This window comes from Pteropus medius, unplaced genomic scaffold (genome assembly GCF_902729225.1).
Source record: "Pteropus medius unplaced genomic scaffold, Ma_sr-lr_union100, whole genome shotgun sequence".
Taxonomy (NCBI): domain Eukaryota; kingdom Metazoa; phylum Chordata; class Mammalia; order Chiroptera; family Pteropodidae; genus Pteropus; species Pteropus medius.
In genome coordinates, this window is record NW_024340849.1 from 42,869,767 (window position 1) to 42,883,910 (window position 14,144).

At 38.0% G+C, this 14,144-nt stretch overlaps 2 protein-coding genes across 33 annotated transcripts in view; one reads left to right on the plus strand and one right to left on the minus strand.

Moving 5' to 3' along the window:
* DLGAP1 (DLG associated protein 1) overlaps positions 1 to 14,144 on the minus strand; it is a 790,600-nt gene that overhangs the window by 126,329 nt on the left and 650,127 nt on the right. The gene's annotated exons all lie outside the window — the stretch shown is intronic.
* The window catches only part of LOC120588201 (uncharacterized), a 125,360-nt gene that overhangs the window by 59,152 nt on the left and 52,064 nt on the right, over positions 1 to 14,144 (plus strand). For 2 of the 18 annotated variants that reach the window (XR_005649170.1, XR_005649175.1), the window contains exon 7: positions 8,052 to 8,324. The exons of 15 other annotated variants lie outside the window; for them this stretch is intronic. Coding sequence is in view for 1 of the 3 variants with exons in the window: in XM_039845453.1 (XP_039701387.1) it covers positions 5,761 to 6,116 (356 nt within the window). In the remaining 2 variants the exon portion in view is untranslated. Of the gene's footprint in view, positions 1 to 5,760; positions 6,158 to 8,051; positions 8,325 to 14,144 lie in introns of those variants that run through there. One more of the 18 variants, XM_039845453.1, reaches the window with a different exon arrangement.

Below are 14,144 nucleotides of genomic sequence, written 5' to 3' on the forward strand. Positions count from 1 at the left end.
AGCTCCACAGACTGACATATATTCACTTATAAAAATGTGAGGTATTTTTAAAATTCAAGGACTTTTTTTTTTTTAAATAACCATCTTCTTCAAAGAACTCTGATTTCTAGTTAACTTATATGATAGATGATAATGATGAAATCAAATGCTTATTTGTCTCTTCTAAGAATGTCATATAAAGTATTTATATAAATTGATACTGCTGGATAAATTGCAGATTCCTTATGCTTGGGTACATATTTATTTCATTTCTTTCTCAAAATACTCGTATGTTATTACTAGGAGACTATGATATTTTGGAAAAAGCTCTAGATGAAATCCAAAGTCACATGAACAATTTTTTAGATATGTAATATAGAAGATAAATGAAAAAAAGAAGTTGAGCCCAATCCTCTGTAAGATTCTAATTTTTCTAAAGATACTATTAATTTATGAGTCAGAAGACCTGGACGTGAACCCAGATTCTTCTCTAAGAAGGTGTTTGACAACTGTTAAGTTATTGTGATCTATAGCTTAATCTGTAATGAGGCAGCTACTCCAGATGAACTCAATGTCACTTTCAGCTGTAGAATTCTGATTTTAACTTTGAGGACTGGTGTGATATGTAGACTTCTCACTGGGATCTAGGAAAGGCCCTCATAATACGGAACTCCTAGGTGCTATCTCCATTATTCACGTTCATGGTTTAATTGAAGACTAGTGTCCAAAGCTTTACAAAAAAAAAAATACATTAAGTGTATATTTATTATTGAGTGTTTTAACTGATAAAATATGGAGAAGATGCTGATGCCAGTTGAAATCAAGTGATAAAAGGCCAAATAAGTAAAAACATCGAGAGATCAGTTTAGTTTCTCTTTGTAATAAAAAAAACCCACAATAAAAATAACAACAATATATAAGCAAGAACTATTCTGATATAACCCTATAAAAAGAAATAGCTTTATTGAAACCTAGCCTAAGGTTTTATGGAGAAAAGATTAGACTGGAAAGCCTCCACATCTGTTAAGAGAGAAACTTTTTTCCCTCCCCATCTCTATTTAGGATGATAAATGATGCTTTTCAGTTCTAGAGGCCTAACTAAAAACCAAGGATGAAATAACAAGTGCACAGTGGCTAGAAATAAACATAATTGCAGCTTTCTCCATATGAAGAATTTCCCTAATAATGAAGATCAGACAAAAGTTTATCATCACAGAGAGGAAATGAGGCATTAAGCAAATAATTAAAAAGTATTAAATCATCACAGAGGATACTTGTAAGACTATAAAAGGCAAACACTTGTTAGCCACATTTTTGGTAAGAAATGGTGGTAAGAAAAAGTGAATGAAATAAAATTAATATTTGGGAAGGAGTATGGTATTATGGTCTCTTACGAGGTGTATGTTTTTTGGCAAATTACTTATTCTCCAAAATTCTTAATTTTTTTCTCTGTAAAATGGAGCAAGTAGTGTTGCACTCACTGATATGACACAAGAATTAAATAAAGTCACAAACGTAAAGCATATAGGGATGTTTCTGAAACATAAAAGGGATCAATAATTGGTGCCTATTACTATTTAAGAATATAAACAAGGTGATGTTTGACCCAGCTGGTCAAATAACTGTGTTTTATCATTGATATGAAAGATGTTCTTCAAGAGAGGTGACAACTCATTAAAATATCATACATAAACAATATGATTGAGTACGATGTTTTTATTTAAGCTATAATTTTCTTGAAAGTTGGAGATCCTCCGTTTTCATTGCGTGAATCATTTATACCGGGAAAAGTAATTCACCCAAGATTCTATGATTCACTAGAGTAATTAATCATCTGTGAGAAGCTGAAGAAGGGAAGACAATAGGGGTCTGGGACAACCCCCTCGGGGCAGTTGGGGGCTTTATCTGAGAGATGAGAGATACTAGACAGAGCCTGGGGAGAGAGTCTGTCTCTTCAGAAAAATTGCTGAGATTCTGATGGAGCCAGTGGTGGGGGTAGGGGTGGGGGTGGCGGGGGGAGATACAAAAAAACAAAACAAAACAAAAAACTCCAGAGACGATTGTTCTAGAAAATCACTATTTCTGATACAACCAATCACCTAAACCACACCAATATGTACAAGGTCATCATTAACTGGCAACAGTGCAATCAAAATTGTTAGAGAAGGCAACATAGTCTGCCAACTACTCTGATAAAGTCAAACGAGAATTCGCATGCAGTGAAAAATGTCTAAGGACTATTTAATGAGAAAGCTGTAAGCACAGAGTATTCCTGTATTGAGTTTTTCTTTTGGTTGCCATTAACATTTGGTATTACTTTAAAAGCACTATTTTTCATCACTAAACATTAGAAATAAAAATCTTGAGCATTGCCAAGAAACCTGCATAACTTGGTAAATAATAGCTGCATCTTCCTTGCAGTTAAACTTGACAAATAGGTTCTTTTGTGAAGAAATGGATTTAAGCATGACATATTATTAGCAACTGAGAGAGGAACATGAAAAAGAACAAGGTGTATTTCTCTAGCACTCAGCGTCTCCTGTTGTAAATCCAAAGGTGCTATCCTTTAGATCCTCATAATAAGAAAAACATAAACCAAGAAACCAGGAAGGTCTTTTGATTATATACAATAATTGCTATCGAAACCCCTGCCCTTATGGAATGGTGTAGTAGCCAGGCTCAACAAGGCAATGCTGTGTGAGGCTGTTTGTGCAAACCTGCCCTTTGTGGTCAAGTGTGATATGTGATAGGAACCCCTAACAGCAGTAAGGAAGATTGTTTATACAACTGTTGTTTTGAGAACTACAACAAAGCATACTGTGCACAGTATTAGTAGCATTATTTAAAGACTATATTCTTTATGAGAGTGATAAATGTTGCATATTTGTATTCAATGTAATATAACACAGGGCAAAGGCAGTGCTCCCTTATATTAATGCTGCGGATAGCAACGGAGGTTTTATACAAAGGTATTTCTTTCCTGTGATTTTTTTTTTTGTTCTAGTGGTCTTCACCATGGAAACAGATTTCAAGAGCCCAGGAAAAGAGGAGAGTTCTAGCCTAGATGAAAGAAATCATTGGTCAGTTCTAAATAACCTTTTAAAATCTATAAAGTAGGGTGTACAACATCCTCCCTACAAGCACGAGCACCCTATGGGGTTCTTCTCATGAAACAGGTGTTAGAGGCACTGTAGTAGGCAGAATAGTGAATGGCTTCCCTGGCGATGTCCAGGTCCTTATTCCTGGGACCTATAAATGTTATCTTATCAGGCAAGAGGGACTTTGCAGTAGTGATTAAGCATCCTGCCATGGGGAGATAATTCTGGATTATCTGGGTAGGTCCAAGGTAATTTTAAGGGTCCTTATAAGTGACGAAAGGAAGCAGGAGGGTGATGCAAAGTGGGAAACACTTGACAAGCCATTGCTGGCTTTGAAGATAGATGAAGGAAGGGGCCATGAGCCAAGGAATGTGGGCAGATTCTCAGAGCTGAGAAAGACAAGAAAATGGATTCTTCCCTATGTCCTCTAAGGAAGGACATGATTGCAGCCCAGTGAGACCTATTTTATAATTCTAACCTCACAGAACTCTAAGATAGTAAATTTGTGTTATTTTAAGTCACCAAATTTGTGATAATTTATTACAAATTTGTGAATAATTTATAAATTATTTGTGATATTTATTGCAGCAATAGGAAACTGATCAGGCACACTCTATCAAATCTTTGTATTCAGTGCATTTTCATGTGCTTCAGCTGATAGGTGCTCAACTGGGAGGATTTTCTGATTATATTGTCTAATTTTCACCAAATTAACTTTCATGAAATGCAAAGATGTTTTTAAAAATTAGGGATAATACTAATATATGTGAGCATTCACAAACAACATAATAGAAAAGTTAACTTGCTTTGCTATAGCCCTTCATTAATCACTTTACGGCTTAAACACAATGATGGTCTTATCAGATTTGATAAGAAATTGGCCCCAAATTTAGAATTATCAAGAATTATGAAAAACATCTACTCTTAAAATTGAGGAACCAAGCTCTAAATAGATCAAGCTTTGAGAATATTAACTAATTATATAAAGTCACCACAATAGAAAAGTGCTTTTAGAAATACTGAAAATGGTGGAGGTTGTTGTTAGGAATAAAAAAAATGACTTGTAGAAAATATTTTCATAGAAAAAACTTGGGACTCTGCCAAAAAATGTCCCCATAATACACAAAACAAATGTTATGCTAAGAAATGAAGTATGTATGGCAATTACAAAAATGACCAAAGAAAATAAATGACCAACTTATACTATTCAAAGAGAAATTCTGAATGAATAACAGCTCTCTAATAATGAGCATAATTACCCCAAAACTCCAAGACTGATTTAAAATTTAGTCATAATGTAAGACAGAATTCTTTTCCATCCAAAATGTATGTGGTTAATGGTTACTACTTTAGATTTTTTGATTCATGTGAAAGAATTTGTGTGACTCAGAATCAGACAGAGGCATGAGATGCAAAGTAGAACTCCAACACAATAGAGGGAAGCAAAGAGAGATTGTCCTTGGAAATGGAATAGATGTAACCTTTGGAACATCTTGGTGACCTTAGGGGAAAGATCAATGTAATTCTGAAAAGTTCTAAACAAAAAGAAAAATGTGAAATGTGTAAGGCTAATACAATATCTTAAAACAAACTTTAGAATATTACAGTTGATAATATTTGTTTTCTCCCATTAGTTTAAGGTATTGTATTCTAGGTATGTTAAAAAAAAAAAAAAGACAAAATAAAATAAGAAACAAAACTTTGTCCTACTTAAAGATGACAAACAGACTAAGAGGCTAAAGAATGGGTTAAGGGTTAGACTGGGATGGTTTGAAAACATCTGGCAGTGTCTGCACTCCCAGCTCCCTCCCCTGTGGATTCTTTACATGTTTGCACGAACTTCGAACCTCGTCAGTATGCGAGACTATGGCCTCTTTCATCCAGCCTCCTTTCTGGTCTCCAGAACTCTCCAAGGCCCTTTACTATTGACCCCACTGCACAGAAGTATTTATGAGAAACAGATTTATAGTGGAAATATTGCAATTAGAACCTTGGAGTTAGCCTAGAGTACCTTTAGCAGGCCCCCATTTTGCTCCTGGTTTCGTGCGTTCCCTGATATATATATATATATATATGTATATGTATATGTATATACATACACACACGCACATATCTGTGTCTATATATATGCACATGCATATATCTATATATCTATATCTATCTCTATATTTATATCTATATGTATATCTAATCTATACATGCACATATATCTGTCTATCTAGAAAGATTGTTAAGGTCCTACTCCTGTATTTTGTCTCCTCTTTGCACATATTTTTGTAGGTAGCTCTGAACAAATGCTTACTAAATTTAAAAAGAATCTTTGAAGAAGATTCTTCATATTATTATTGTATTATTTGCAAGGCAGGATCAGTGGTTTCTGGCAGAATTTAAGTTAATTTATTTCTCTGGCCATGTTAAATGCTCCAAACTACTCTCAAACCTCAGACTATAATATATACTCAAACGACAAACCTTTTCATCAGCTAGATCAACAAAGTTAGAAACCCAGCTGTTCAACAAGCTCTATTCTCCATTTGACCTTTAACGAATTTCAGAAATGTAATTTTAGATTTCCCATCAGCCAGGGTCAGGTTGCCCTCGTTTTGGTGTTACTCTGAATGTCTGAAAAATAATCTCTGTCCTTGTATATATTAGATAACATGTGTTATGTATCCTTTTTTAGTGGACCTATCATTTTCCTCCTCTAAATATCATCACAAAGAAAAGAAGGTAATTAACCATTTGAATGGGAAACTGATACATATTGGGAACTGCTACCCATCTCAGCAAACCAAAACACAGGTGATGGATATAAAGGTTTATTTTCCTGTGTCTAGGATTTGGACCTACACAAATACACCCAAGTCAATGTGGCATAGTTGTTTAAATTTTCTCGAAGTTGTAAGCCTTGGCAGACCAGTCCTGAGAGATACAAAAATAGATTTTGAGGGGGGAAAAATAGATTTTGTAGTTAAAGCAATTTGTAAAATTTTGGGGCAATTAGAATTAAAGAGGTTGCTTTACCATGGGGTAGCTTAGAGTCTTTAATATGGTCATAAGGCTGTGACTTCCTTAGAGGTTTATAATATGTGAGATATACTCAGATATATCTCACCTATATATATTTGTTGTTTTTGTTGTTGTTTTTAAATTTTTTCTAGAACATCTTATGAAATCCTGGAATACAGTTTGAGAAATGCTGACAATTCTCCCCCGCCTCCCTTCCAGTTTTTGGTGAAATTCCTAAACATTGTCAAGAATTTTTAAACTCTAAGATTATTAGTGATGTCCTGAGGACTGGGTCGGGATTTGGGTGAGCAATACCAAGAAAGAGGATTTTACTTGGTCTAGGTTTAGCTCTTGGAAAACCCTTTGGGGATTCCAAAATAACTTGGGCCCTTTGGCTCTGAAGGACCACGGTCTGTGAGCAGCCTGGACTGGCCTGCAAGTCTCAGGATCTTTGATGGTATGTTATGGGATGAAGTGATCAAAGTCCTCAGAGAAAGTGCAGGCTTATAGAAGCATATTAGAGAAGAAGGACATTTTCAGAAGAAATGAGGAAAGAAAGTAATTGTTCTTTTGATTTCTTCATTCTTCCTCAAGTATTTCTGTGGAAATTTTCTTATAATGTTTATTCTTTTTTAGTTTTCATATTTTTTCCCTTCGAGGTTTCTAATTTATTAGGTTTCTTTATCATCTATAACAGAATTAGGCTTTACATCTCATGCCGTCATTCACTGAGACCAAGACTTACGGTTCAAACTACTCAGGGTGGCTTGCATCTAATAATGTGAGGAAGAAGCAAATATAACTTAGGAAAATAAGACAATATCGGCATGCCACACAAAACAGAATTTGGTGTAGATCAAAGGCACATACGAGGGTGTGGTTTAGTAGGAAACTACAAAAACACCCGCATAAAGACCATTCCTGATAAAAGAAGCTCCCTGCTGTACTTGGGTCAGATGATTTCCATGGTTAATAGGATAATTTTAGAAAACATGAATTGGATGAACGAAGATTACGCAGAAGGGTTAAATTAACATGAGTACGACTTTGAACAGTAAACAAATAAACACTGGCCTAAATAATTTCATAATTCCACCATACGATAATGTTTTTAAAAAAGGTTGAGGAATTTCACATAAAGAAAAATATTTCACATAAAGAAAAATAAGGAGAAAATCCTGAAGATGACATAATGGTGGTCCATATTTTTCTCTATATTTACTCATCGATTTTTGTTGTTGTTGTTCATCTTAATCTACGAGGAGTTATCCTTAGGAGAGTACTGAGAGATTTACTAATAATATAACATCATCAAAACGATATCAAGGGGAAACAATTTCCTGCCACTTGTAGGTTGCCTCTGCTAATGTAGTTTGGTTCAAGATCAAAGGTCAAGCACCTCCTACCAGAGGAGAGAAGTAGTCATTTCTATTATGTATATTTTTTGGAGTGTTTTTATTGATAATGCAAAATGAAATGAACCCCTTACCCCCTAAAAATGAACGGGTGTGTATGGACCTCCAAAGCACATTATGAGAGTCAATTATAAAGTTCCTGTGGTCTCCAGAGTTCAAATGCAATTTTATCACTTTAATTAGCAGTTTATTCTTTTACCAGGCATCAGAGTATCTTATAACAGTGTATGCTGTGGCCCACCCTCACTCCCAATTTACAGTGGACTAGAGAGGCATTAGCTCTCCAAATTTGCTCAGTACCTTTCCCCATTTATTTACATTGGCGGTGGTTCAGACCCTGGGAAGGCAACTTCGTTTCTACAAGTGAGGGCCAGATGATCAAGGTGGACTGAGATCTGCACATGGCAGCCGTTTGCTAACTACTCAGCACTAAAGCTTCAAGGCACTCTCCTGTTACTGAGTTCTCCTATTACACTGGTGGGAAGATGAATATTAGCTCTGAATTACTGTCAGCAACCAACCTTCTTTATTAACTTTTCTCCTCCATTAGGAAATCAAGAAGCTGTGTCCCTGGAAATTCAGCCTGATTCTCTGGGGTTCCAGAACTAGTACGCGAGGCAGGCCTGCCGTCGAGGTGGGGCTAGGGTTATTACTTCTGGACTTCCTTGTGCTCATGACACCAGGCAGCAGCATGGCCATCATGAAGCCAGCACCTCAGACCACTATTAAAGATCTTCGACTCTTTGCTTAAGGCATTCTGGGTTTTTCAATATAAAAGCCATCATATTTCTTTGCATTGCTCATCTCAAAGAGCAAACACAAGGTAAACTATATTTTCTAACACTTGATTTTCCCTTTCTTACCTATATTAATCTGCATGTTGAAGAAATGCAAAAAGTTTAATTATACTGTGCACGGGCAGAAACTTGTCAGAAAACCTATTTTAATAGGAAGGCAATCACTGCATAGATGTATGCCAGTCAGCTTCTTGCCAAATCTGATTAGACAGAGAAAAGGGAAAGTCAGGTATTCAGGATGAAAGCATTCCTTATTCTGTAATGACATGTGTGGTTAATGGTGAGAAGGCAGGGCAGGGACCCTGAGTTGCGGCCTTCTGAAGCAATTGTGCCCTCCCATAAATCAGTGAGGACTCTGGTTTCTAAAGTATATTCACATCATAATAAGGGAGTGAGAGAACAACAATGCTGCAAAGTAAAAAAAAAAAAGAAAAAAGCAGGGTAAAACAGACAGAGTTCTAAATATACTATGTGATAAATTTTGTGCCAGCTGGTTGAGCAGCGGACACAAAGGGAAGGTTATTGGAGCATGGTGGTTGATGACATAGGCCAGGAGTAGGGAAGGAGCTGGTGCAGAGAAGTTCTGGGGTGCTGAGTCCAAGGGGTGACTTAGACTTTGAGTGATGAAGAAGATTCCATCTGAAGCTGTGTGGATCCAGAGCAAAGAGGGATTTTTTTTTTTTTTTTGATAAATGTTTCAGCTAAGACCTGACAGGTGGACATAGAGAGAGATAATGCAGTATGATTTCAAGAATCATAGAAGAGTTGTGGGATGGGCTGTGTTGAGACACAGACACAGAGAGCTTCTGCAAGTGACGTTAAAGAATGTAAATTTGTGTTAAGATGCTGGGGCAAAAATGTTGAGAAGCATACATTTATGTTATTCTCTACAGATGAATATCCTGCGACTGCCTTAAATCCTAAATTAGCAGGGGTGCACAACTGTGAGCACTTCATTGGTGTGTCCAGGGTTGGGAAAGCTTATCCAAGAAGTCAAAACCAGGGGCACACATGTTGTCACCCTCTTTACATTTTCTATGGGATGACAACAGAAAAGTTTCCGAGAGGCACAGCAGACCCCTAAGGTAGAGTCTGGCAGGTGATGGACCTATGCAGAGCTGCTGCAGAGATGCTGGCCCTCTTCCTGAACTCTATTTTGGATGTGAGAACCAGTGGGATGAGGCAGCCTGGATAGAATCCTATATGCACCTTCCTAGAGGCAATTGGTCTCAACAAGGTGGCTGGTGTCAGAGCAAATCATGTAGCTGCAAGAATTTAAGTAAAGCCCCATGGGTAACCAGAAGGCTCCGACATGGAAGGACACACCTGCTAGATTAGGAACAGGAAAAACCTGAAACGTCAGAGAAGCCTGTTGGTAGGGCTCCTGCCACTGGGGTTGAGAGGAAGGACAGGCAAGAGAAAGGTAGGGTCTCCCTCCTGCAGCTACTCAGGTACCACCAGGCAGCTCACACAGGCAGCAACAAGCAACAAGGTAAGAAGACAGAGGATAAGGATCCGAGTCCTAGAAAAGAGTACAAAACAGGAATTTGGTCTTAGAAATAGGCAGGAAAGTCATTTGGCAGGATCGACCCAGAGCTCATGAAGGTGTGCAGCCTGATGGTGCTAGCTGGTCACAAGTCCATTCAGGGTAGTGAAGGATTAGGAAAAAGGATGGGGATCCATGCACATTATAGAAATCCCTGATTCCAGATTTCAGAATCTTTGGTGTGAAGGCTATGGTTCAAGATCGCCAGAAATAGCCGGTCCCTGGGATGGAAATTTGCAGCTGTCCTGACAAGGAATCAGAAGAACTCCCTGTCAGTGAGGGACTAATTCCTGTGCTTGGACTTTTATCACATTTACTTCAAATGCTGTCGGGCAGCTGTATGTTTATAGGTTGGGGAACTGACAAGAAGGGCAGGAAACGTGAGAACTATTATAAAGGACAAATAAATTGGACTGGTAGTGAACTAGATGTAGAGAGAAAACAGAGGAGAGAGTTTACCAGAATCACTTTAAGTGTGAGATGATCGTCATCCTGATTTCTGATGAAGAAGTGGAAATGTGAAGTGAGAAGGGCATGTGTTCAGAGAACAAGTGGCTGGTTTTCATTTGCCTTCTTTTAGAAGGTGGAGGGATGCTCAAAAGTTCATTAGATATGGATAAATTCCCAATTTTTTTGAAATGTTTTAGTTGCCACAACATTGAATGCATTTCAGCCGGTTTTCATTCTGTCTCCTGAGAATATACCTCGGCAACCGCCAGAGGGAGACTTCACCCATCAGCTTTTAAGGGGAAATAGAGAAAGGGGATGGGGGAGAGAATTTCCTTGGGGGTCAATGTGCCCTACATTACACAAATTCCTCCCAAGTTTGTCTTCACATGCTGAGCCTCTAATCTTGACAGTTTCCAGAGCAGCAGGCATGGCTATATCTGAGTAATTACACCACTGGGAACATTAAGACTGCTTTGTAAAATCATAAGTACTCCGGAACAGATGCCTTAAAAAAATGTAAAAACAAGACTGCAGTGACAGCAGTTAGGATTATGGAAGCTGAGTCACCTCGCTGCATTTCTCCACTTCACGTTGGTGAGGAGGAAGCTTTGCAGAGCCCTCAGAAAGGGCTGTGTGCTGCACGCGTGAGGAGGCCGGAGGTTGGCAAGACTGGCTTAGCACAGAGACCAGGCTCCCTTTGGCGGGGAGGAGGGATTCTGTTTCCCACACTAAAGAAAACAATTAGATTTCATGATTAAGGGAGAAATGGTCATTTTGAGGGTCCATGCTAGATTTTCCTTCAAATCTTCTCAAAACGACTTTGAATTAAAGCCTTTGTGAGAACACAGTGAATCACACCCCTCTACTTCGTAGCTCTCTGACCCAGTAGTCATTGTGTCATAGGTATCTTGCCTGCTGGGAAAATACTTTTAATTTGGGCTTTATCTGTTCGTTACTGAGCTGATGTCATGGAGACTAGCTGGAATGCATGCAATTTGAGGAAGAAAGAACACCTCTAGGATATTAATATTAATATTTACTGTTTGTTGATATTTTTGATAGGAGTCTTGTGTAAAGAGAAAAGATATGACTGCATGAGAAGGCGAACAAGGGAAAAATCAGCATTTATGACACTATATTTTGGGGTTCCAGAATTAGGCAATAAAGGAAAAATGTGTTGATTTTTAAGGAATTATTTCTGTCGTTCAGTTAACAAAATGCAGAATGAGATTGTTTAATAGACAGAAATAAGAAATTCGGTTTTTTATTACAGAGAAATGCAGATAAATTGGTAGAGTTATTTTAAATTTTTGAGCCAAACAGATTTTGTTGGTGTGATGATTTCAGCAAACCATCTGCAAGGCTATCTGAAAGGAATCTAAAATAAATGAAGTAGTTATTTCAGTTTATTTTCTGGAAAGAAACATTTAAAACTTTTTAGACTACTTCTTTGGAAACTTAAGGAGTGGGGGAAATGCAGTTTCATTTTACTCTGTATACTTCCTGGTTAACCAGTATTGTGTTTGTATACTATTGTAGCTGGAATGAGTTATTTGTGTTTGCCTCTTACATGTATTACACTTCTGCAGTCACAGAGTATTCTCTATAAGAGGCGGCTCTGCCGGAACTGTCAGCAAAGCAGCATTAGGATCCAGTTAAATCCAGGGCCCTGGACTTAAACACAATTCCAGGCTCGAAATGGAATTTCAATAGAGTGACTATATATCTCAGCGTAATTATTAATGGTGCCTTTTTCAGTGACCCAGTTTGGATGATAAATTAAATGGCCACCCTACATTTAATACCAGTCCCTGAGGACATAGGATGATGAGCACAGATGGAGTGTTTTGTCTTCATGCTCAGGAACAGCACTGATCACTCAATGGGCACAGGCCGCATCCCTTCCCTTTATCTTCCCTGGAAAGTTCACACATCAGCAGCTCCCAGGCAAAGACAGAAAATGATGGAAAACAAGATAAAAATTCTCTCACCCAAAGAGCTTGCAGGTATGAGAACATAACTGGGCTCTGAAAATGTAAACATTCATTCTGAGCATTGAAGATAAAGCTGAAGGCTTGTATATGTGACGTCAGTGATTTGCAATAATACGGATGCAGAGATATCAGATACCATAATATGGATGCAGAGAGACACTGAGGAGATGACAGAATGATGTGATACAGATCACAGAGCTGAGACTCCCAACAGAAGATGTTAACTGACCAGGGACAAGTAAACAAGAAATGTTAGGGAAGGATGAAGCACTAATGTGTCCCAGCAAAATAAAAGGTCCTCCAAATGAGAATATGATAGAGAAGTATTCACAAGAATCTGGAGGATGTTGGTACCACTGTCTTTGACAATGGGGGAAAAAAGGAATTTTGATATGAAATTTAAGAGAAGACCTGAGTTCAGGAAGAGTGAACTGAAAATCACGAGGTATTACCGATGAAGTTGGGGATTAGCTCTAGGGAATGCAATGGAGAAACAGGTTACTAAAAGCCTGATTAATTACTAAGCCAAGATCTAGCATTTATTTGCTTATCTCTTATTTATGTATGTGAAATTACTTATTAGAATACAGTTTATATATTAATATTTCATGACTCTGAAAGTTCTATCTGTAAATACGTGTCGGTCTGAGAAAAGAAAACTGGAAAGATTGGTATGTGGGTCTTGGTCTTTGGAAGAATACTTCTTCATTTGCTTTTCATGGAGGCAGAAGAAAATGAATCTAAATTACCTCATGCCCTTATAATGATGCACTGTAATCGCTGACATATCTGTCTGTTCTCCTGCATTGGTTGCTGCATTTCTGGAAGGTAGGAACCATATTTCTGTGTGGGCAAGAACTATATCTGTCTTATTGAAATGGGCCCCTTAGAGTCCTTTGGTCACGTTAAAGAGGCACAGGAATAAATTCCTTCAAAAGAATTAATGCTGGGGCCACGGAGTGACATGGCGCTTCCAGCAGAGGACTGTCACAGAGTGAACCTCCAGAGCGGCAATCTCTTTGGAAATTCTGAATGACCTGTCCTGTCTGAGAAAATGGCAGAAATACCTTATAGAATTCATTCTTTTAAATTCCTATCTGAGAGAGGACACACATCTGACATTGTAAAAGCAATGCCTTTATATCGTTAGAACTGTTAATTCACCATTTGACAATTATGCGATGGTCTTCACCTATTTTGCCCGAGAAGTGTTGGGGGTGGGTGAGTCATGGCTTGTCATCCCAGGGCCCAGACTACACCTTACTGTCAAGGACCTGCAGTGGGCACCATGAGAGTCCCTCCCTACTTTAGTAGCCCCTCTCCAAGTGTGCCTTTGGGAAGATCAGAGGACAAGGGGACCTGTTTGTGATGGGCATCTGGACTTGAATGGCTTTTAATTTTACTATCTGCTCTCCAGCAAGAATTTAAAAGTTTGAGTAAATGTGACCACAAGTGATGTAAAGCCTGTAAATGGCGATGAAACCAAAGGATACAAAAGGACGTGAATGAGCTTTCTCTTGGAGAAAAAAATCTCAAGAGCACACCTTACAGTTGGAAAGGGGACTTACTTCAGACCCCTCATCGGTAACTCAGATATGGCATTTTTAAGCTTCCGTCTCTGGTTTTCCTCAGGTGGAAAGAATATAGAAGAGAGGAATCAGGTTTCTCTAAGTATAGTAATGGGATCTCCATCTTTGAGATGCCTTAAATCTCCTATAATCTGGTTGGATCTTCTCTCCAAAGAGAATGGGACAGAGAAACTTTACAAAAATCTATTTGTTTAATTCATTTATTTAACAAAGATTAATCAAGCACTTATATGCCAAGCACTGGGTATACAATGATGGCAAAACAAG